Below are 23,740 nucleotides of genomic sequence, written 5' to 3'. Positions count from 1 at the left end.
AATTGTGTGATGCACAGTTACTTTTGTTTGAAATCAGAAGCCTCTTTAATTCTAGACTCACTGCCTTAACCTTCCAGGTGCTGCACTGGCTTTTGCTCTCCACTACATGGGTTTGCATCAACTCTGATGTTCAAAACAGGGCACTGTGGCAGTGTGTGCACAGTGATGAACTGCCCTATGGGCACACTCTGCTAACTTCATATGCCACTGGGGATGGAGCAGAGCCTCTAGTTTTTTCGAAAGAGGCTTCAAAAGTATAGAGCTATTGACAGTAAAACCAGGATTTGAATCAGGGGCAGTTGAGGGCCCCACATACAGGTGATATGGGCAGTCTCAAGGGCTTTCTCTTGGATAATTGGTCTAAATTCCTCTGCACAGTACCTAAGCAAACTGCCCAAGCATGCACCCAAAATTCTTTACAGATCTAAACTTCAGTAGCTAACAGTGAGTATATTATCAAGCTGGGAAAGGAAAACACACTATCAGAGATGCTAGTTAATTATTTTAACAATTATTTCTGTCTTTTTTAAAATGAAAGCAGTCACCGAGCTTTTTTAAAAAGTTATATTTATACCTTGTTCCATATATGAGATCTCCTTTCCAGTAATACATCATATTAGAAGAAAATAGAATGATCAGTAAACTTACTGTATAGTCAAAATATTATTTAACTCTCAGACCTCTCTGCTAATTTTTATAACACAATTGCAATTTCAGATTTAGTATTCAATCTACCTTAAAGTTCACCAGATACCAAAAGCCATTTACATTAAAAAAACAGCATCTTTCTCAGTTGTCTTCTACATAAAAGGATTAGTTAGAAATCTCTTGTCAATTTATGGTGAGTTCAAAGAGCTGAGTCCTTATCTTCAAGGAGACCTTTACTATAAATGATGACAATATCCCTGAAAAAGCAAATAAATGTGACAATCTTCTTTTTGTTCTGCCTATTGTAGTTCATATTATTACAGTGTCTTTGAACATACAGCAAGACACACCACATCTGTGCAGAAATTACCTAGCTGAGGAGTAAAGTGATGAGATGGTGGCATGGAAGGATGTACTTTAGTATAGCCACTGCCAAAGGGTAGTGCTCTCCTTAACTCACAGGAAAAATGTTATTAATGAAAGATTTTCCAGGGGGATATGGGTTAGCAAAGGCAGTTAGCCATGACTATGTACTACAGTGATATTTAAAGCCTACTGTTTTTAAAAGACAAAATGACAAGTGAATCTTTATTAGATGAGCTTTCCTTCCAACAGTTGTCTTTGCTTCCATTACACCATTGTAAAATCAACAAAACCTAGATAAGTCAGAGGGTTCCTTCTGGTAAAATGGATGAAAGTAATGTGAGATTCAAGCTGAAGTCTGTTACACATCAAGATTATAATTCAGCATATTTTTCTAATTCTCCAAAAGAACATAACAGAGGTCACATTTCAGTGGCCTTCCTAAATTGCAACTACAGAAATGATGAATGCTTCCATGTGCAAAAGTAGACACCTGCCTACATACAGCAACTGCACATAAAAAGTGCTTGTGTATACAGGAGATCATGTGCAAATATGCTGAGACATTTATGATTTAAAATGCCTGAAACTACAAACACATGCATATACTTAATGCACTGAAAAGAAGAGTAGGGTTTCTTGGTTGGGCTGGGTTGCTTTTTCTTTTTTTTTTCTTTTTTTTTTTTTTTTTTTTTTTTTTAGGTTGGGTTTCTTTCGGCTGCCAAAGTGAAAAATGAAAGGAGGAAACAATTTAGTTGAAATTGAACCAAAATATGTTTTTTCATTGTTTCCTGCTCCCATAAGCTAATAATTGCCATTCATTCTTTAGTGCCAAAATATCTTGGTTTTAGCTCTTTTGGGGAAAAGGAACGGAAATGAATGCTCAGGTTCTGAGAAGTGCTAGGGCAAGCAGAATGAGGGTGTTTCCACTTCATTCAGGAGTTCAGTGGCTCCATGATATTTGTGAATTACATCCAATATTTTTTCCCATCTATTTGAAATCTTCCTGTCCAAGAACAACCTCTTAACACGTATGCTGTTTGGAAAACATTGCAGATTTACTGCCTAGCCTAATGTCTTATGCAGAAGTAAATAGAAGACGGACAGTGAACAAAACTGTTTAAAGAGAAACATATGACACTGTAGAGGATAGCTTTTACTTCAACTCTCTATTTTCATCTTATTTGAAGATCAAATTAATCTGGGATACTTGCAAAATTTTATAATTCTTTAGCTAAAACTCTCTCCTACTCTAATATTTAAAATGCAAGTGTAATCACAATTAGAAATTCTTCATTCAGACTTCACCTGGCAGAGCTAAAGTTAATAGTCTACAGTCATCTAAATTGTTGTTCCTTCATTTTAAGAACAAAATATAGTCCAAGGCCCCAGTCAAAAGTAAATAAAGTGTTTTAAAAATGTAGTCATTGACTAAGTTTGTAATGGTTATTTATTTGAAATAGAAACTAAAAATGGAAGCATAGAGGACCAAACCTTCAGGCACTCACTCTGTGACAGGGGCTCAAAATGACACAAAGTCAGTTCTGAAAAAGTCACATCACTCTTTTCCTGTCCTCTTATCCTGCAAATATAGGGACAAGGTGATAACAGATTCATACAGAACATGGATTTCTAACCTTTCAGTTCTCTTATTCAAATATATTAACAGATCTGTCCTAACAATGTATTGAATATGAGCTATAAAGTGACACTGAAAGCATCCTGTTCCTGTGCTTCTGATTACAATATGAAACTGTAAGGAAAGAAATTATAAAACCAAACTTTGCCCACCAAACTTCTTTGGAGGAGAGGGAGAGACCAGGGTAGTGCCAGGTCCTGACTCCAAGGTCACAATTTGGTGGTGAAAATGCAATGCTTTGACTTGCTCTGCTAACATCTGTGTCCACAGAGATGACAGCAAAAGCATCAGGCTTGCTACTAAAGAGAGATCTGTACATCTGCATTAGCTGATATCTAGATTAGATTGGAATAGAAGAAGCAGTTTGCTTTTCCAATGCTTTTCTCGCCACGTTTTCTCTACCTGCTCTATGTTTTCTCATGCAGAGAGCAGAACAACCATTTCACAACTGAGCTATGATTCTCATATATTAACTAGCTGAAGAGAAAACCTAGAATTTGCCTTCAGAAATCAGCTATTCTCCTACATAATGAGGCTTTATCTACCTTTTATAAGTGTTTCAGTATGAGAAAGTCAGTAGAGAAGAATTCAAAACATAGAGAAGTACCTCTACCTAATAAGATACTCAAAGAGAACAGGAAAAGGAGTGTGCTGCCATGTGTGACAATAAGCTCCACAAAGTAAATGTAATGGTGACTATTATTGATTTTGTTAAAAATGAGGTTGACATTCCTAGCAGAACCAACAGTTAAAAAATCCAGACAGCTCTGCCTAATATCTAACAACTGTTAATAATCATCTGGTTTTCAGAAAGTTTAAATTAGACTATCTCCCTCTTTCCATGATCACCCAGGAACCCAAAAGGAGCACAACAATGGGCATTTAAGACAGCAAAACATGTATGTAGGAGTTCTGCAGTTCAGAGATGTCATAAAGTTCCCAGCAGCATCCAAAGCTGTTATTCTATAAGACATTACAAAAAAAATAACCCTCTGGAAAAAAATGAAATTACCCACAAGGAAGATTTTGATTCTACCTGACATAAAGAAAAGCAGTTCTTTTATGAACCCTCTTATTGGCCTTTTAAAAGGAGCCATGGTCTGTGGTACCATGGTTATTGTGCCTACTGGGTTTACACTGCAATCTAAATAACCTGGTTTGGGAAACACTCCCAGAAGCTGAGATGTGATTTAGAAGCAATTTCAACAGGTTTGAAACTTTCATTACATTAACTATTTCTTCTGAAGGGGAACACAAAAATTATTCTTTTTGCACTGAGTTAGGCCGTTATTCAATCCTAATTTTTCTACAATAAAATATTGTACAGTATAACATTGGTTTCCAGTAACTTTCATTGTTACAAATTTAGAACAAAATAAAACCTACTAGTCCATGCACTATTTTGGTGAAAATATATTAGTTGAGAAAATTTCTTAGCAAACCTTATCTATTCATTTAGCAATAAATACTGGATTTGAGCTCCTCATTAGAAGTTGATTTTTACACATATCAAGTTTCCTAAAATTTATGAATACTTTATTGCTTATATTTCCTAAACTCCTAACGAGGTCTCTTTAGAAATGGAAATCTATACACATTAAAAACAGAAGAAGTTTCCTAAAGTTTTTTACTACTAAAAATCCTAAAAATCTTAACTAAGCCTTTTGCAGAGAACAATGGGATAAAATATATTTTCCTTGGCTTTTGTATGAACATATCATAAATACTGCAGGGGATTTCGATGAATGCTTTAGATTAATGTTGACTGACAGATGACAACTGAGATTTATGAAAACTTTTGACAAGTGAACATTTGGCTTTCCTCTCTGTTTTGGAGAAAACACAAAACTTTCTGAAATGAAGACTTGAAGCAAGCAGGTTCACATTTTCCTGTTTCTTCAGTAAAGCTTTCTAGATCACTTCATTTTGGAATGGAAAACAGTTATGAGTGACATTCCTTCGAGGTCACTATTGGGCCTAATGCTGTTTAACACCTTTGCTGGAACATGGACAGTGATCAAACACCAAACTGTGGTGCAGTCAGCACACTGGAGGGAAGGGATGCCATCCAGAGGGACCTTGACAGGCTTGGGAGGCAGGCCTGTGGGAACTTCATGTTCAACAACCCCAAGTGCAAGGTCCTGCACCTGGTTTTGGGTCAATCCCAAGCACAAACACAGGCTGGGTGGAAGAATGAGTTAAAAACGGCCCTGATGAGAAGGAGTGGGGGGTGTTGGTTGCAAAGAAGTTCAACATGAGCCAGCTGTGTGTGCTCACAGCCCAGAAAGCCAAATTTGTCCTGGGCTGCATCCAAATCCCAGGGAAGGGAAGGGATTCAGCCACTCTGTCCACCTCATGAGACCCCACCCATAGTGGGGTCCCCAGCATAAGAAGGATGTGCTGGACCATGTGCAGAGAAGCTGTGGATACTCCATCCCTGGAAGTGTTCAAGGCCAGGCTGGATGGGGCTTTGAGTAACCTGCTCTAGTTGGTGTCCCTGCCCATGAGAGGAGGGGTGGAACTAAATGGCCTCAAAGGTCCCTTCCAACCTAAACCGTTCTGTGATTTTGGATAAATTAGGACAGAACTAGAATTCAAATGCAAGCCACATGCAAGCCTGGTCAATGTCTCAGATACCATGCTGGAGAATGAGAAGTCTCTTACAGGCTGACTTCAGTGGAACCAGGATTTTACCATAACAATTACTTTCAGTGCACGTAAAATATTCTTTGACTCTTTTGTGAGTGTATTCTAGAAACTTTAAATGAAATACCATCTGTTCCTTAATTTTGCTGCACATTTTTTCAGTTATTACCTTCTCACTTCAGATTTATGCTCTCTCTCCTAATTTTGACATTGCACTCTTTATTCAGTCTTTATTCAAGCACATTCCATACCAAAGGAAGAAAATCAAATTCCTGTACTAGTAAAAAATGTTATACTAGGTCCTTGGCAATGGATTCGGGGATTCCTCAAGGTGAAAGGCACTACTAATTTATCTCCATTACCATTTACAAGTTCATCATACCATGTTCTACTTGAAAGAAAATTCTATCTAACAAAATGAATAGAAGGCATAGTTGATTTCTGTTTTTTTTTCCAAGGACTTTATATTTCTCAAAAGCAACAAATCACTGTAGATTAAGTCAAGCACAATACTTAATACAAGAATAAGTTTGCAGGAAAAATGAACTAAGCCAGACAGAATGACAAAAGGTCTTGACATAAAGTCAGACAGGGCACCACTGGGCTGACAGCATCACCCTGAAGGTAAAACAGTCAAAAGCAGCAGGAGGGACAAGGAAGTTGATACAATGGCAACGATGAAACCCACACTGCAGGTTTATTCTCACTGTCTTTGGAATCTGGTAGGAAATTTGCATGTGTCTTCAGGGCCAGTCTGTGCTATTAAATGTTTGATGCCCTCCATGCTCAGTAAAACTAGCTAAAAAGTAAGATCCTACAAGCCTGGCAATACACACTAGAGTCAGACTCTTGATGTGCCTTTAGAAGTAGGTCACATGATGCTTTTGTTGTCAATTTGGGCTCATGCACCAATTATAGCTGCAGCTCTGTGTATTTTAGATAGATTATTTTAGAAAGGCATCATGTATTACAAGAGCTTTTAGCCCATTCAGCCAGATATTTAATCACTTCTTCACAGAATCAGTGTTTTTAATGATACTTAATAAGAAAAAAAAAGCCCAAGCCCAGAGCATGCAGTCACCAAGCATCATTTTATCTGCCAGTAAGTACAGTTTGGAATAAGCTCTTGATCTGTCTGATTTTACTGAAATCAATGGAAATCCTTCATTCAGAGGCATAAGTGTCTCCATGTGGCATATATAATAAATAAAGCTGTATTTGAGAGAAGGGGAAGATGAGGGGATGATACTGTTCTCAGGTCAAAGATGTATAATGGAGGAAAAATGGGGCAGAGGAGAAAGAGAGGAAAAAACCAACAGCCTAAATCCCCCTCTGCACAGTGCATCACTATGAACTTGGCACAACACTCTGAAGTACACTGGGTAGAATTTCTGTTTTGCTGAGGATCCTTTATACACTAGGCTATTAATTTATTTTTCACTGAGGAAAATGCTACTGGTGTATGCCAAAGGCAGCTCTATTTGTAACTTCTAGGAGAAAAAGCTTGTCACAAGCACACTGAGCTCCAATATAAGGAATCACACAAACTTCTGCAATAGGAACACACCCAAGAACCTGTATGCATTGCCCTGTGTGCATTCCCCTTTCTGGCTGCAGGCAGCACATGCCTTTCTCCCTGACTGGACAGGCATTTTTTTTACTCTCAGATACATCCAAAATTCTAGCATTTATCCTACAGATGGAGCAGAATGTGCAGCTCAGATCCAGATGTCCCTGGTCCTTTGGAAAAAGACAGATAAACACGATAAACAATTCTGAGTTGCAGAATTTGGTTATTTTTAACTCTATTCACAGCATCTGCCTCTGTCACTATACAGAATAATAACAAATATTTGATAGCATAGTACACCAAGTACTGCAATGCTATTTACTAAGACAACTCTATAGTTATCTTCACTGTGAAAACAATAGATGTTTAACATTTTTGATGTCTGACTAAAAATCGGTAGAAAACAAAAGAAAACCCAAGAGGAAATAGTTATTTTTTCCCTGCATCTTTCAGATTTGTAAAGTAGTCCTATTATTCCACTCTCCCCAGTGGTAACATTGCAAGATTTCATTTGAACATAATACTTCCTTAAAATCTGAAATAAGTCAGATGATTTCAAAGACAGATTGCATACCAGGGAGGTTCAGACATCAGTGTGCCTGTGAGACTGTGAGAAGCAAAAGCCACTGGTTCAAGGACCATCTCAAGCATGCACAGCTGAAAATCCATGCAAATGCATAAACAGAGAGCCCTGAAAACAGAAGTGAAACCAAAACCTTACGTCATGACCAGTGTCTCATCTCCAGGTTCACTAAGTAGTCCATCCACAAAGACAGAAGTGCTGGTGAAATTATGTGTGCTCCAGGTCTGGCCTTCATCTATGCTGAACCTGTAAAAAAAAGCAGGAAGGGTTTTCATTTACAGCTACTGGTACACAAAGCAGAATGGACTTTAAAAAATCCCACCACTACTAAAGTTTAGGATTTTTGATCACAAAAATGCATAGACAGTGCATGATATTAATGTGATCTTCTCCTCAGCAACTTATCCATGGATTCACATCCTTATGAGAAGGTGGAATAAATTTTCCACAACAATAAAATTCCTCAGGCCAATTAAAAACTGAGCTCTGTTAACAAACTATCTTGCTACCTTGAAGATTCAAAAGCAAGCTAATTCACATTTCATTCTCTCTAGTAGTCTCTGAGCTGTAGACCTGTTAAGCAGAGGCCAAGTGCTAAAGCATGGGAGGTGCACTAGCTGCAGGCATCAGCATGAGCATGGCCCTCAGGGCTGCTACCATCCACTTAAACATTTGCAAAAAATACTGATGAATCAGCAAAACATACTTTAAAATATATTTCAAATGTACATCAAAAACTTGTAAGTCAAAGTCTCTTTTTTTCTGTAGGTTAATGATGGCTTTCACTCCAGATAACCAGGTACAGAGCCTTGCTCCTATTCATATATATAAAACAAAATTCATATATATGCAACACAATTCTACAAAAATGAGCCAATTCACAAGTGATAAAGATTTCTTACAGTTTTTTTATGCTGAAGATTATAGTTCTGTGTGTCATTACACAAGGTTACCATGTGTTGCTGCATGATCATCCTGTCTAAAACTTGATATTTTATAACAAAATTATTTGATAACAAACCTTTTCTGCCAAACTGAGAAGACTATTCCCTGCATTGTTACTATATGAGAGGATCCATGCACACTGCAGTTAATTTGTGCATGAATATCTCAGATGGGCTGTGATTCTGGCACACCAAATTGCACAGCACATAAGCACAAACGGGTCCTTTGCCTGTTGGCTCCCAAACTCTGCATTAAATTGCTCTTGCCAGAGAAATTCAGGGCGATTCTCCAATTTCCCTATGGCCCTTGGAGAGGAAAGAGACTTTACAGTAATAATGAACCCTCCTGACTGCACGTCTAAACCACACACACAGCACAGGCTGAGCATCACTGGCATGTACTGCTGGTGCCAGCCAGAAGCAGATAAACAATTATGCTACTGCAGAGTTCCAGAACAGTCTTTTAAGCAAAAAATGCCTACACTAATGCAAAACAATCTTATTATGATTAATGCATGATGCCATGGTACCTTCAGCACCATGAAGTAATCTTAAAGTAATCATCCAATTGCATTTTGTTGACTCAATGAATGTTAAATTAAGCTGACTCCACCTGTGTTTCATACATGATCAGATTGAAATGCTTATCTTAAACTCTGAACTTTGTCTGAGGTCTTGAATACACAACAGCTTTACTCTAATTGACTGTAGAATTACTTGAGTATTTTCAGAGGGATAGAGGTGTCTTTGATAGCCACAATAACTCCACCATGGTCCAAGTACAAGATGTGGTGCTCTTCTTCAAAGACCTGTAAATAGACAAAGAAAGGCCAGCTAAGCAAATGTACAAAACAGGTGAAATAAAATGAACAAGCAAACAAGAATTAGGAGACTTATGTTTTGTAATGTTCACACTTCAAACTGAAAAGGACATAAAAGTCAGGTTAACTCTTATATTTCTCCCAGCTGTAAAAGAAAAGAAAGTTAAGCAGGTGAATCAGAAAATGTTCAGGTTCAAATCACAGTCAGATTAAACTGCCTAAAGTGATTTTAGCCCAAGCTTACATTTCTCATAGTATGCATTCTGCATTCCTTCCTGTTATATATCACCAAGTGACCCATCACCTTACTTTGCTGTATGCCATATTCTGTGTATCCTGCAGAACAAAATGCTTTGTAGTCTAATTCTAAGAAAAAAATGAAAATACTGCTGTCTGTGACTTTCTCACATACTCCCCAGAACCTACAGAATATGAAATGATTGGTGCAAGCATGTTTCCCACATTTCCAGTGTGAGTGTGATGTCCCTTGGAGGCCACTGTGAGTGTGGAATCAAGATGCATGTAATATTGGTATAATAGCATAAAGAATTAAAAATTTCATAAATTATTTTAATTCCTTTCCTAGAGGTTATCAGCGCTGCTAAAATAAAAGCACAGGTAGACATCTTTCCTGTTTTATATCTAAAATCTGGTTTAAGACAGGATTTACTTATGTTATTAACCTGTGAAAGGTTCATTGAACACAAGACCAAGTGATATGTGAGAATTACACACACTTAGCATTTACAGACAAACATACAGTCTCCTGTATGCTTTGCTTTATTTTGACTTGTAATTAAAAAAATAAATAGTGACAATACTAATTTTTTTTTTTTTTTTTTTTTTTTTTTTGCAAAACTGAATGCTACATTTAGAGGATTTCTCAGCAAGACTGAACCACAGCTGGGGTGAAAGTGTCTTCCAGCACACTCACAATTACTTCAAAAATAGGAAGCATTTAATTTGGGTTGAGAACTCAGTTTTCCTCTCATCTAGTAAGAACATATTTTATGGGAATCCTAGGGCTTCAAGTGTCTGATCAGATTTTCCAGAGTTACCAATTTACAGGCAAGCCCTGATATGAGGCATTTATAGTCTGAGCCACTCATTCACCCAGCTGTGTATTATTTTAGAAGAGAATTCAGTAAAGGACAGACATTAATTTTAGATGCACTTCAAAAGGATGAGATCAGCTGGAGTCAGATAAGCAAGCAGAGTTTTGATCCTCCTCTAAACTTTGTTTGAACTTTCCCTCAAACCAAAATGCAACAGTGTGCTGGGACACCAAGTCTCCCATAGCTTCACCACCAAAGATAAAGGAAGCTGATACCACTTAATGCAAATCAGCCTTTCCCAGAAAAGCAGCATGGTAGGTATTCATGTGCCATTTTAATAACTCTGCTTCAGCACACTATAAAGCACAGAGGACACATTACAGACACATTAATGCTGCTGTTATTTCATGCTCTTCTGGCACACACTTCAATCTTTTTATAAACAAAACGTATGAAAGCTTTATGAAAACAATTTTTCATCTTCAATGCATTGAAAAGAATGAACAGTTTCATGCCTGTTTATCACAAAAGCAAATATTTATCTCTACTTTCTGGAAACAAAGCCAAGACAAACATTTTGTAAAGGATTGAGGCAAAGGTAGTCCCAGTGTGAGAGATGAAGTTCTAGGAAGATGAGTTCACAGCAGGCCATGAATTCTGATATACATCTCTTCACAAACTAAAAAAGGCAATAAATCTATTCTGATCCTTACTAGTGACCAGCCACTACAGAAAAAGATTTTTATAACCTATTTCTGTAATTTTTTGTGCACATTTTATGCTTTATAATCACAATGTCAGCTTCTATTCTATCCTCTTCCTTCTGTTCTAAATGCTTTTCTTCCTATGTCTGTCCCAACAACTTCAGCATCTATTTCAGGTCAGAATAGCTTTGGAAGAAATTGACACAGCTTCATGAAATTAGTGAGAGCAGATTTAAGTGGTCCTAGAGAAATATATGCCATACAATTTCACTTCGCAATACAGAAGCTGTAAAAATAAATAAAAATTCCTGAGATTATTTTTTTTCATCAAGTGATATCCATTACTAAATTCAAATCTGACAACAGAAGCTTTTCTACACAGAATGAGCTAGTTGGACCTTTTTAGGGCTGGAAGGCTGGAATTGCATCTTTTTGTTGTGCTTAGAAGTGTTACCATCTATCTCCTAAGATGCCTGCAGGAAAACATGTATTCTCACTTAACTGAAGGTTTTCCAAGTCGCTTTGATACACAAGGATTTGACACAGATAAATAATATTCCAACAAAAAAACCACCAGACTAAAGCTCCAGAGATCTAGATTTAGCTCCTAGACATCCAAAAGGCTTTCTGTGTAACCTCATTAGCTTAACTGAACATTTTGTTGCTGCAAGAGCTCCTCTGGTAGCAGATCAAATGTGAAAGCTTTATTGTGGCTGACTTTTTTCTTTTATTTATGTCTTTTTTTTTTGAAAGCCAGACCTTCCTCTTACTCTTTTCTGTACAAATACTTTGCTGTATTTCAAGTACAGTGTTGTAACAGATGCTGTTGAAATAACAATGGCAACCAGAATTGTGAACAGAAATCAGTACGAAAACAAAATAAAAACACTCATATGTATACATTAGGTAATCATTAACACTTAAGAGCATTCTAATATTTAATGTTCATTAATACCTTTTATTGTATTGCTTTCCTAGTATAATAGACAGAGAAATCTTTCAAATAAACATGAGCTCACCTCAGGCTACATCTTCATGGTCCACCTGGCACTCAAGTTAATGGTTAGATTTAGTGTCTAAAGTGTCTTTTCTAACTTTGATGATTCTATGATTCTAAGCCCCTATATTTCATGATAATGGCAGGTGAAATTCCTTTCTTCTACAGTCCAGTTCATGGCATGGATGTTTAAACTACTTGCCAATCAGCTCCTAAAGCACTGCTATTTACAGTGCAGTGTTGTAGAGTACATAGACACAATTTTCAGTTTTCCTCAAACAAAGAGAGATGGTTTCAAGATATACCAACAAGCAGCTCAGCCATGCAACAGAAAGCTAGAAGAACAACTGGAACCAGCACAAGTGGCATTGTGGTTATTTATAATAACAATTCTTAGTTTTGCTTTTTGTGTGAGGTGGCACAGGCAGGAATAGGAACAACCACAAATCCACAGATGAAATACCATAATAAATTTATTCTCATTCCCTGGCCAACTGGGGGAGCCCTGAAGCATCACCTGGGCAGAGACATACAAATGGGGCTGCAGAGACTGAAGAGCTCAGTCCATGCCAGAGGATCACCCAGCCTACTGTATTGCAGGGCTTTGCACAGGCATCATTTACCACTTTGCTTTGGTCTGCAGCAGCAGGGCAGGGATCTCAAGCATGTTTGATAATGTGCCTCTATCACAGGCCTATGTTATCTAAACACAGGTGCTCGACTTGTCCAACATAGAAGACAAAAAAATTAATAATATGATATATGTGGGTTTTGACAGCTGAACTGCACATCACTTGACTATGTTTACAGTCCTCCTCACCAACCTTCTGATTTTTTTCCCCAAACATTTCCTTTAATCAGAATTTACTTAATTTCAAAACCTCTTACTTAGGCATTAATTGCTACCTATGAACTCTGGCTGTGTTTATAGGTAAGTCTTCCTGAACCCTTATGTGACCACACCAAATGCAAGCTGTGGAAGGTTTGATGCTGTCTCAGAGCACACCATTTAATTACAGGATATTTGACCTTCCCACTGTCCTATAATCCACAGTCCTATGAACCAACATTGCTATTATTTCAAGAAAGGTTTCATTAGTTCCTTGCACTACATTTTCCCCTAAATCTCTTATGTTTGCTTTTCTTCATTCTGTCTCTATCCACAAGCACAGCCTGCTCCTCTTCTCCTGTGTAAACAGCTCAGCAGCATCATGTGAGCTTGTGAGAAAGGTGCCAGGCCCTCATTAGTGACAACCACAAAGTCTCCAAGGCAGAGACTTAAACCCAAAGTGTTGTGCCAAAGCACAGGATTTCACCAGCTCACAAGACCTGCAATTTACTGAATTATCTAAATTCCTCTATCACCTGACTGAAGCCTTCTCTTTTGTTGTAAGAACTCCAGCAGAGAAAGGAACTGTGCTGATGTCCTCTGCAAGAATCCTTTAATTGTGAACAGGGAGGCCATAAAATACATAAAATAATCACTTCATTTCGACCACAAATATTAGAATTGAGTAGGCTCTTTCAAGGCCTTCATAGGAGTTTTAATTAAAATAAAGCTAGCAATGTTGTTTGCCTTTTTGACTGTCACAATGAGGGATCAGTTTGTGGTTGATTTTACAGCATAATCAGGCACCTTAGAGTCAAGTTGCAACACATATAATTTACCTGTGTGTCTCTACAAATATAAAGCAGTGAAAACACAAATTTGATCTCATTCCTCTTTTCTTCTTATTTTTCACCCCTGAAAAACTATAAGACTTTGGCAAATGCTGACAAGAAATTATGAGAGTCCTCTAAGAAGTATTAAACAACACAGTACCCACTCCAAATCCTGTAAGGCTTTTGCATTTAAACCTATTTATTGTATGCTAGATTTCAAGATGGAATTTGGTATAAAATTTTATCTTTTAAACATCAAAGGACATTATCATTAGAAAAATAGCCCATTTAATTTTTAAAGTGCTTGGTGGAGTACTAATGGCATCCTACCACAGGAAAAAAAGAAACTGTATTTTTCTCTTTTAACCTCAGATTCCCCAAGCTCAGAAACATTACTGAGAACATTTCCACACTTAATGGTTTTAAGAAAAAAATAAAATTTTATTTCAGCTGAACACTACAACACTATTTTAGCCGAAATTATATTATTTTTTTAAAACCCTTTGGCCCTTTGAGGATGTTTTTTTTTTATCCTGGATATAAATCATAATCTATATGATATTGTGTATTGTTGCTATATATATATATACAGAGAAAGAAAATATCTCTATTTGGTTTGCACAGTAAGGTTTTGGTAGCAAGTTATTCTATTTGGGTGGCTTCTTTGAGACACTTCTAGAGAAGCTTTCCCACATCCTACAGCCAACACCAGGCAGCTTCAAGATGCCCTGCAGCCCTGCAGACACCAAGGTCAGTGCAGAAGGAGGGGCAGGAGATGCTCCAAGTGCCAGAGCAGAGATTCCCCTGCAGCCCCCAGTGCAGCCCATGGAGAGGCAGCTGTGCCCCTGCAGCCCATGGATGTCCAGGATGGAGCAGAGATGCCCCTGCACTGTTCTCTTTTTAATACTTTGGTATTTTTGGTCCCTGAATTTACTAAATCACTCCAAAAGATGCTAAAAATTATTATTTTTGCAAATCTCTTTTCACTGTCTGTTTCAATGAAGAGAAATTTTCTGCTTAAGTAAAAGCTTTCAGACTATGAAGCAGAAGAATTTTTGCCGTTCTACCTAAGCCATGTCTTTTAGGTCAGATTGTTTGTACTGCAAGATCTAGTGCAGGTCTACTTCACCATTAGCATAGGAAGATTACCTAAATTATTAAAAAACCTAAACAGACACTACTTTTTTGCATAAGATACTTATAAGATCTTTAAAGAGACCAAAATATTTTAACTTCAGCAGCCTGATCAATTTGAGTTTTAGAAAATCACCTTCTTAATCTCTTAGTTTCCAAGCAAACTGAAGATAATAATAACATCTCCTTCAAAAGAGTACCTAAAGATTAGTTAAGCATTACATAATCCATCACATTAAAATTATTTCCAGGTCCCTTTGATGATTCATGCCTCCTACCTGACGCCATGTCTTCCCACAGTCAGATGTTATGTACATCTCTTCTTTATACTCAACCAGCTGGGACCCCAGGTTACCTGTCACAAAAAAGGAGAAAACAAGGGTTGCATCCACATGAGCAAGAGAGATTGGACCTAGTCCTGATGCCAGTCCGAGAAAGAAGTTTCCAGGTCAGAACAAGAACTAAACACTTTTGAACAGGCTTACTTCATTTCTGGTAGAACCACCAAAATCCTCTAAAAACACATATGTACAATTTCAGAGTCTTCCTTTCCATTGCTAGGTTTTCTATAGGTAGAAGCAATGAGGCTTTATTCTAATACCAAATGCAGAAGTCAGACCAATGTTTTAGTTCTGTTGCTGCATGCTGAAAAATTATTATGAAACAACATGCATTTAAGTTGTAAGTATAAAACATCCATAAACTCAGAAGCTTTAATCTTAACCTTAATCATACTTTGTGAAGTTACTCATATTGAACCCAAACTGTTAAAATGAAATATTTAATCTTTAAGACTTGATGAAGCTCTAGCTAGACTAGAATCTGGTGAAACATGCAACATGAAAAGAGGGGACAGGGATTTTTAAAAAGAGCAAATACAAAAGAATTGAAAGCAGAATTATTTGATTTACCTAAATACTAACCAGAAAGTTACTGAACATTTTGGCAAATAGCACTGAGGAGAATTCAGGTCCCAGCAAAGTCAACAGAAGTGATGAACTTGGGGAAGATGATAGCAGATGCAGAGATCTCCATATTTTAACATGCAGTATTTCAAACAGCAAATTATTAAGCCACCAGGCAGCTTAGTGTTCTAGGGGAGAATCATTCATTGCACAATATTCCTTTTAAATGATATCCTCCTGGGAGATTTTGACTTAAATATATGGTTTACATGTTTTCACAGTAGAAATAAGATGAAAATTATCAGATCCTCTTAAGCAGAAGAGACAGTGAAAGAAAACACTTGAGATTAGAATAGCACTATGAAATTTCACTTGTGCTTTATATAAATAGCTGGTTTTTAACCACTAAACCAGATCTGTTTATGCAGAGAGGTTTATGCTGAAATGTTCCCAAGAGGAGCAACAGCACCCACTGCCCAAAATACACACTCTATTTGGACCATCAAGGTTGCAAGTGCTCCACTCTTTAAAAGGAAACTCTACATCATTTAACCCTAAATACATCCTGGATGGGATTGGAATATTTACATTGAATCAGGGAATTTATAGGAGTCAGTTAATTCCTTTACATTGCATGTAACAGTTCAGAAGATGCCACTTCCTATTCTTGGGCTTTTCTTGGGTTTTCATCTTTCCATTTCATCTCATTTATCAGATAATTCAGCAAGATTTAGTTGGTCATAGAATCATAGAATATGTTGAGTTGGAAGGGACCCATTGAGATCAGTGAATCCAATTCCTGGCCCTGCACAGGACACCCCAAGAGTCACACCCTGTGCCTGAGAGCATTGTCCAAATGCTTCCTGAGCTCTGTCAGGCTGGTGCTGAGACCCTTTCCCTGGGAAGCTGTGCCAGTGCCCAGCCACCCTCTGGGTGAAGAACATTTTCCTGACATCCAACCTACACCTCCCATGAATATAACCAAATTAAATAGTTCCGAAAGGAAAGCTTCACACATGAATTTGGTTATACTTTCTCCCAAAATACAGCTTTATGATTAATCTGATCACTAGAAGGAAATATGAATGAGAAATCACCTTCTCAGGGCTGAAGAAAGGGAAGAAAGATTTGATTAACTGTGTATACAAAATACATTTCTTTTGCTATTCTCTCCTCTGTTATACTTTTCACTGCTATATCACCCATGAATGGATATGTTCTTGTGCTTCTACAGGTAATCACAGAATATTTTCTATAGGACAGCTGAAAACAGAAATATTTATTTGTTTCCTAGAATTTAATATACTGCTGTCAGTCTACACTCTTCTTTACACAGAGAACTTTAATGAATGCAGTGTTAGTTCTGCTCCTGAATAAATGCTGTTTACTCCTTTTCACCACTTACTGAGTTCTACTTGAGTAGGTCTTTATTTTGAGCATTGCTAGGGATCTGCACTTTAAAGAATTCAGCGGTAAATTGCCTTGGTAATGGAAAATTAGTCTGTAAACTAAACAGCATTTACTTGTGCTTCATTAAAAAGCCTTTTCTATCCAGCTGATTTAGTAATGATATTCACAACAGTGTTGTAATTGCATCTCTGTCAAGAGACAGACATGACTTCTAATTCTGATTTTACCTTTATTGTCTTTTCTTGGTAAAAGAGCAAAAGGAGTTGGTGGGCTCAGTTATAATTCCAGAGACTTTTCATTCTGCCTAAAACACAACTGATGCCAGCAGGAACAGAATCTGGGACACTGTTTAGGGAAACAGGACTTCAGTGATGTTTGACCTTTGAAAACAGTCCATGCATGGGCCAAGGGTGGAAGCCCAGAAGTGGCACATGCAGGACCTGCTGATTGCTGACACAATGTTTAATTGTCTCATTACTGAAGGCTGTAATTTTCATTACTTCCAGATATTTTGGGACACACAATTATATGACATAATTTTGCAAACTTTGTAAAATGAAGTCTTCAAACATAAAAAAAAAAAAAATAAAACACCTTTCTGTAAGGAAGAATAAAACTTATCAGTGCAGTTGGAGTTTGCTCTGTGGGTCCTGCAGACCATGACTTGCTGAAAAAGAGCATCAGTGGATTCAGAAAGTAAAAGCAAGTGAGGCCAAAAGAAAGGAAGCTGCAGCACCAGGGGAGGCAGGCAGGCTCCTGCAATGTGCAGTGGGAAGCACCCATGCAACCAAATCTGAGATGTGACAGACAGAAGGAAATTTCCACAGGAACACATAGTGATGCACAAGGTTTATAAGCCACAGAAAAGCCACTCTGAAAGCTGTTAGCCTGACAAAGCAGAACTGGAACAAAACCAAATCCTTCAAAGATCTAAGTGAACTCCCCCTACTTTTACTAGTAAACCTTTCTATTCAACATGTGATACAAGTGTTATGAGTTTTCTCTAATTAAATAGTTACATTGTTTTAGCTTTATTCTTCAATATGCTAATAAAAAAATAACTTCAAAAATTTGGAGCATTTTGTTCTTCTTGAAATTTAAAATAAGGTGCATAATTTTAGGCTCCAGCTACCTTGCAGAGTGTTGTGTCCTGGATAAGGCAGCTAATTTAACACAGTGTGTGTAATGGCACCCCATAAACCCCTTTACAGCAGCTCCAATTGGCATCAAATGAAATGCAAAACACCCTGACATTAATAACACTGCAAACAAACAACTACAAAGCCACAGCAGCACTCAAAGCACTGAACCTTTCCATGACATATCTGAGGAACATTATAAAACATATTTGTGGTTAAGTGTGGCAGCCAATAACATGTGAGCACAACTGATATTGTGATGAAGTGACACAAGAAGGTGAGAAAAAAACAAGTATGCTCAGCCCAAGACTGGAAGCCAACAATGTTAAAGCACCATTCCCACCATGTCCTGAAGTGTTTGGACTATACCATACCCCCCAAATATCAGTGTAATACTTTGGTGGGCCACACCAAAATCTGTTCTTATTACAGCTGTAAATATCTGCAGTAACTCCTCAGGTGTGCCACTACAGAACAACAGAAACTTTTCTATCATTTTAGTGGGTCTGTGTTAGATCTCAAAATCTGTCTGGGGGAACAAGTAAATGTAATTTAATACACTGAAGGCAACTCAAGTTCATACTAAAAAAAGTTACTGCAACTGGAAGGGTAATCAGCTGCAGGCATTTGGTGTTTGGGCTGTGGTACAGTTAATTTTCTTCACAGCACCTGGTACAGGGCTGTATTTTGGACTTGTACTGAAAAGGGTGTTAATGACAATACAAAGACTTTTTTCAGTTCTGCTGGGCAGTGCTTACACAGAGTCAAGGCATTTTCTGCTCCTCACCCCACTCCACCAGTGAGGAGGCAGGGGCTGCACAAGGAATTGGAAATGGGCACAGCTAGGACAACTGACCCTGGGGGTATTCCAGGCCCTATGTCACATGGTTCAGCAATAAACTGGGGGAGAGGTTGGTGCAGGGGCAGTGCTCAGGGACAGGCTGGCACCAGGTGGTTGGAGGTGAGCAACTGTTTTAATTTCATTCATTTCATCACTTCTCTTCCTTGGGTTTCATTTCTCTCTGTCCATTTTATTTTCATTAAAATTATTATTATTATTGTTATCATCATCATAATCATCATCGTTATTATTATCATTATTATTATTATATTTCAGTTATTAAGCTGTTCTTATCTCAGTCCATGAATTTCCTTGCCTTTACCCTCAAATTTCTTCCCCCCATCCTTCTGGAGGGAAAGTGAGCAAGGAGATATGTGATGCTGAGCTGCTGGCTGGACTTAAACCATGCCAAGGCTATATTAGCCACAGTTACAAATGGTACCATTCTAACATGACTTCTGATCTGAGTGCCCTGAAAACTCCTATGACACATGACACAGAGTGTTTGCCATCCAGTGTCATGAAGTTTTGTTGGTAATACAGAAATTTCTAGGGTTTTTTTACAATATTTTGTATTCTTTTTGTAACTAAATGCCTAGGAGATTATAATACACCTGAATTGTCCTTAAACACTCTGCCAAAGGTTTTTGTCATCAACACAGCCAGGATACTGTGCTAGATGGACTCAGCCTGAGTCAGTTTTGCTCTGCTTCTATTTAAGGAGCAAAGGAAAACGTTTTGACATGCATTTTCGCTTTTTGATTAAGAATAGCCATTTTTCAATTCCATTACTTGCATTCTTAGAAACCTTTTCAAACTGTGTTTTGGGATACATGAAATCTTCTTCTGTTTCTTCACTTGTCCTGAGTAAAGCCTGATTTTAAGTAACTGCATAAAATCACATGTTCCATCCTTGCAAGAGTGTCAGTACCAAAAACTGGGATACAGAGGCACTAACTACTGTTCAACACACTTCTCCAAGCTTTCTGAAACTCTGCAGGTGACAGTTTAGCAGCTGGTAGCACAGGGATGTAAAAGAAAGCAATGTTTTCCAGTGATGTCTGGTGGCCAGCAAAGTTCTCTGGAAAGGTGGCATAGCTGTGAGAAACACAGCTCTCAATACAAGTCTCCAGAGTTGGGCATTTTGGCAGGTTCTTCCTGGGTCACAAAATATATGGAAGACTACTTAATTTAAAATTTACCATCAATTTATATGTTTTAAGTGCTAGTTATCGCTGTGTTTACCCATATTTTTGTGACTTTGGACATGTTTACAGTAAAAATAAATAATCCCCATATGCAAAGCTTAGATAATCCTTCTAATATGGAAAATCTTTTCCAGTCACTTAAATTTAGCATACAGGCAAACACCTACTCCAAAAAGAGAGATGTGCCTTGCCTGGATTACTGGTAATTAATACAGTTGTAACATGTCTTTGGGCCATGCACAATAAGTTAAAATTTCATGGTTTGCAGTCTTGTAGTCACAGTATAGAACAAATATATATACAACCAATTTGTATTTAAATCTCCCAGACAAACAGTTTTGCCTGGCAAGCTGAAGACATGCTCAGATGAGGGAGTGGGGAATGAGAAGTGAGGAATATAAACCAAAATTTAGAGGAATTTCAGGATGTTTGCTCCATAATGTACTAGGAAACACTCAATCATCTCCCTGTTCCCTTATCCTTTTTTTTATAAAGGCATCCTAGTATGCTGCTTCTGTGAAAAATGACAGACATTCATCACAATGTGTGCAATTATATTTGGTCCTGATATGACAAAAAGTAAACAGAACTTTTCCAACACTTCCTCAATTTGTTTGAATGTGTAGAATTTACTGCTTGCTTGATTTGCCATCTGGATTGAAAGCTAAAGAGGCAATTATTGTAAACTAGCACCTGAAAAAGCTACACTTCTCTAAACATTTTTCATAGAAAAGTCCTTAGCAAGTTTATAGTAAAAATTTACACATCAATTGACACACATTTCATAGCTGATGCTGTGAGAAATAGAAGTTGTTGCCAAGATTAAAATGCACAAAAATCAAATGTAAATGCAAAATCCTATTGCATTTCTTAAAGAGAGCAAAGCAGTTATTTAAAACACCACTTTTGTATGCAGCTAGAAAATTTAATATTCTGTCTGAACAATTTATAAATAGGCATAAGTTAAAAATATGCATTCCTGAGAACTATTTATGCAAGTTTAACAGACTGGGATTTTTATTTGTAAACATTTGTTTAAAAGGATGCAATTTTAACATCTTATTAAAGATGTTAAATTTTCCCAATTTTCTAGGTGTTAATGCAGTTCACCATATAATTATTCCTTTTTAAAATTAAAACAATATTCAGTAGTCTCTGATCTCTGATTTTTCCGGCATTTTCCATATCAAAATTGTACTTAACCCCTAGAATAGCTTTTCCATTACCACAAGCAACTGTGTTGGATAAGCTTCCTAGAAAGAAGCCAAAATTCACTTTTTAAAGGGATTTTTTTTTTTTTTTAAATTTTGATCAATAGGGTCCTTATGCTTAGAAATCATATTTCTAGTTCTTTTGCACTTGTTTACATCACTTGTTTCTACCCCGTGGTTACAATTCCAGGAAAAAAAACCAAACATATTCTATATAGTCCTTTAGTTTTTCAGCTAATGGGGGTTTTCTTGCAAATATTCTCTATTTCCCTCAAGTGCCAAAGAGGCCTTATTAGCACCTGCTCACTGGTCCTGAAAATTGATTATCAGAATTGTACACAGTCGTATTCATAATGTCACTGTACAATATTTTGCTAGAGTATTAATATTTCCCTCTCTCTGTTCCCAATTATTTACCTATTTCATCCTGAGAATAATTTTACTTTTTACAGCACAAGGCACTGATGATTCCTAGACATGCTCTGATCAACTGACATTCATGGATCTTTATCCTCTTCAGTCATTTCCAGAGGATGTGCTCTCCCTAAGTCTAACAGTAAAATTCCAATAGTGTGTGATGTGGCCCAAATAATCTGATTCCTGGATGTACTAAGAACCTAATACTTATGTTGATTTGTATAGGATTATCAGTTTCAAGGATCAGGCCAAAGGAAATTCAAGTTCACTCTATGTAAAGTATTTCTGATAAGAAGTGTAAGTTTACAAGGGTATCAGGTTTGTCAGATAAGACTCAACACATGCACTGAATCCAGATGACCTGGGCATCCAAATAATGTAAATGCAAGTCAAAATCTGAGTTGATTCAGGTCATCTTTTGGCAAGGTGATATAGTTGCTCTACAGAATTTTTAAAGTTCCAAAATAGACATCTTTGCTCTCATTTCAGCTACAGAAGCTTTTCTTCTACCAGAAAAAGGACACACTGCACTCTCTTGGACAAATTTTTCCCACTTTCACACCACCCCTCCCAGTTTTTAGGTCTCTAAAAGCAAGGTGGCTTGCAACTGAGCAAGGGTGCCTTCTACCATCCCCATTACATTGCTGGTTGCTCCACAAGCAAGACTAATTTAACATTTTAGTTCGGTGCTTCATGATATCAGGATGTTATCAAAACCACTCCCTCCTGATCACATTGAGGAAAGCTGTTGACAAGTTCTCTACCTGGCAGAGTAAGACAATGTCACAGTGGTACAATGTCACCCCATTCTAGAAAGGAATTGAGGGCAAAACACTCTTCTACAATCTGCCCTCCCTAATGTCATCTCAGAGAACAGTACACTTAAAAAAATCTACAAACCCCAAACAAAAAAAAACAACCCAACATCCCAACAAATAGGTGTTCAACACATCAGAGTCTAGTGCAAAGAGAAAGAAAAATTAAATAGGAATAATCAACTAATTAAATCTCACTGCTTAATTTACTACAGGAAGGCATTTAAGTATGATATGATGAGGCTAAAATAGAGAGTGTATGTTTTGAGTGCTTTCATGAAAAAATGAGACATTTGAAATGGAAGATTTTTTTGAAACATTTGAATTCTTAAAGATTGACCTGAAGACATATTAGGAATCTGTCTGCAAGGGCACTGCATAAATTCTTAGTCTCATTTGTACCAATAAAAACCTAGCAGCATTTCAGCAGGTAGGTTGTCTCCAGTAAAATACTTTAAACTCTCTTTGAATTACAGAAAAACTTGAAGTCTTCAATTATATTGAACATTACCATACTGGCAGCTGTCCTTCTCTTTAAACAGCAAATATTCTCACCTTGACATTCTCAGGAAACTTTCAACTTAGTCTCTGTTTGTCAGAGACTAGTGTAAGATAAAGTAGAAGCCATTATTCATTAAAAACAGATATACTTTTATGAAAAGAGAAGCCTACATGTGTGTATTTCACCTGAACATTAACCATAACATAGGAATAGGAATAAAATATAATATTTTTAAAAGCTTTTAGAATCATAAACATTTAGACAATTTTGAAACAAAGAAACAGAAATTAAATAAAATTAATAGATGGATTACAAAGATACAAATCAAAACTGAATTATGTGAATATTTTTCTTGATGAGTGCTCAACACTGCAATGAAATTTCCTTTATTAAATTCCACTTCATAGTGACATGACTCCATATGTAAGTTATAATGGAGAAGCCACACCCAGCATTGTTCCCAACACAGCCACGCATTTGCCTCTTTTAATCCATCTCTTTAGGCAGAAAGGAATTGATAAAAATT

At 37.2% G+C, this 23,740-nt stretch overlaps 1 protein-coding gene across 1 annotated transcript in view; it reads right to left on the bottom strand.

Moving 5' to 3' along the window:
• SORCS2 (sortilin related VPS10 domain containing receptor 2) overlaps window positions 1–23,740 on the bottom strand; it is a 523,907-nt gene that overhangs the window by 50,310 nt on the left and 449,857 nt on the right. The window contains exons 12-14 of the mRNA XM_056490195.1: window positions 15,045–15,121; window positions 9,111–9,202; window positions 7,588–7,695 (exon numbers count right to left, since the gene is read on the bottom strand). Coding sequence (XP_056346170.1) covers window positions 7,588–7,695; window positions 9,111–9,202; window positions 15,045–15,121 — 277 coding nt within the window. The remainder of the gene's footprint in view (window positions 1–7,587; window positions 7,696–9,110; window positions 9,203–15,044; window positions 15,122–23,740) is intronic.

Source organism: Oenanthe melanoleuca, chromosome 4 (genome assembly GCF_029582105.1).
Source record: "Oenanthe melanoleuca isolate GR-GAL-2019-014 chromosome 4, OMel1.0, whole genome shotgun sequence".
NCBI lineage: Eukaryota > Metazoa > Chordata > Aves > Passeriformes > Muscicapidae > Oenanthe > Oenanthe melanoleuca.
This window is presented reverse-complemented; position numbering and strand designations above follow the sequence as displayed.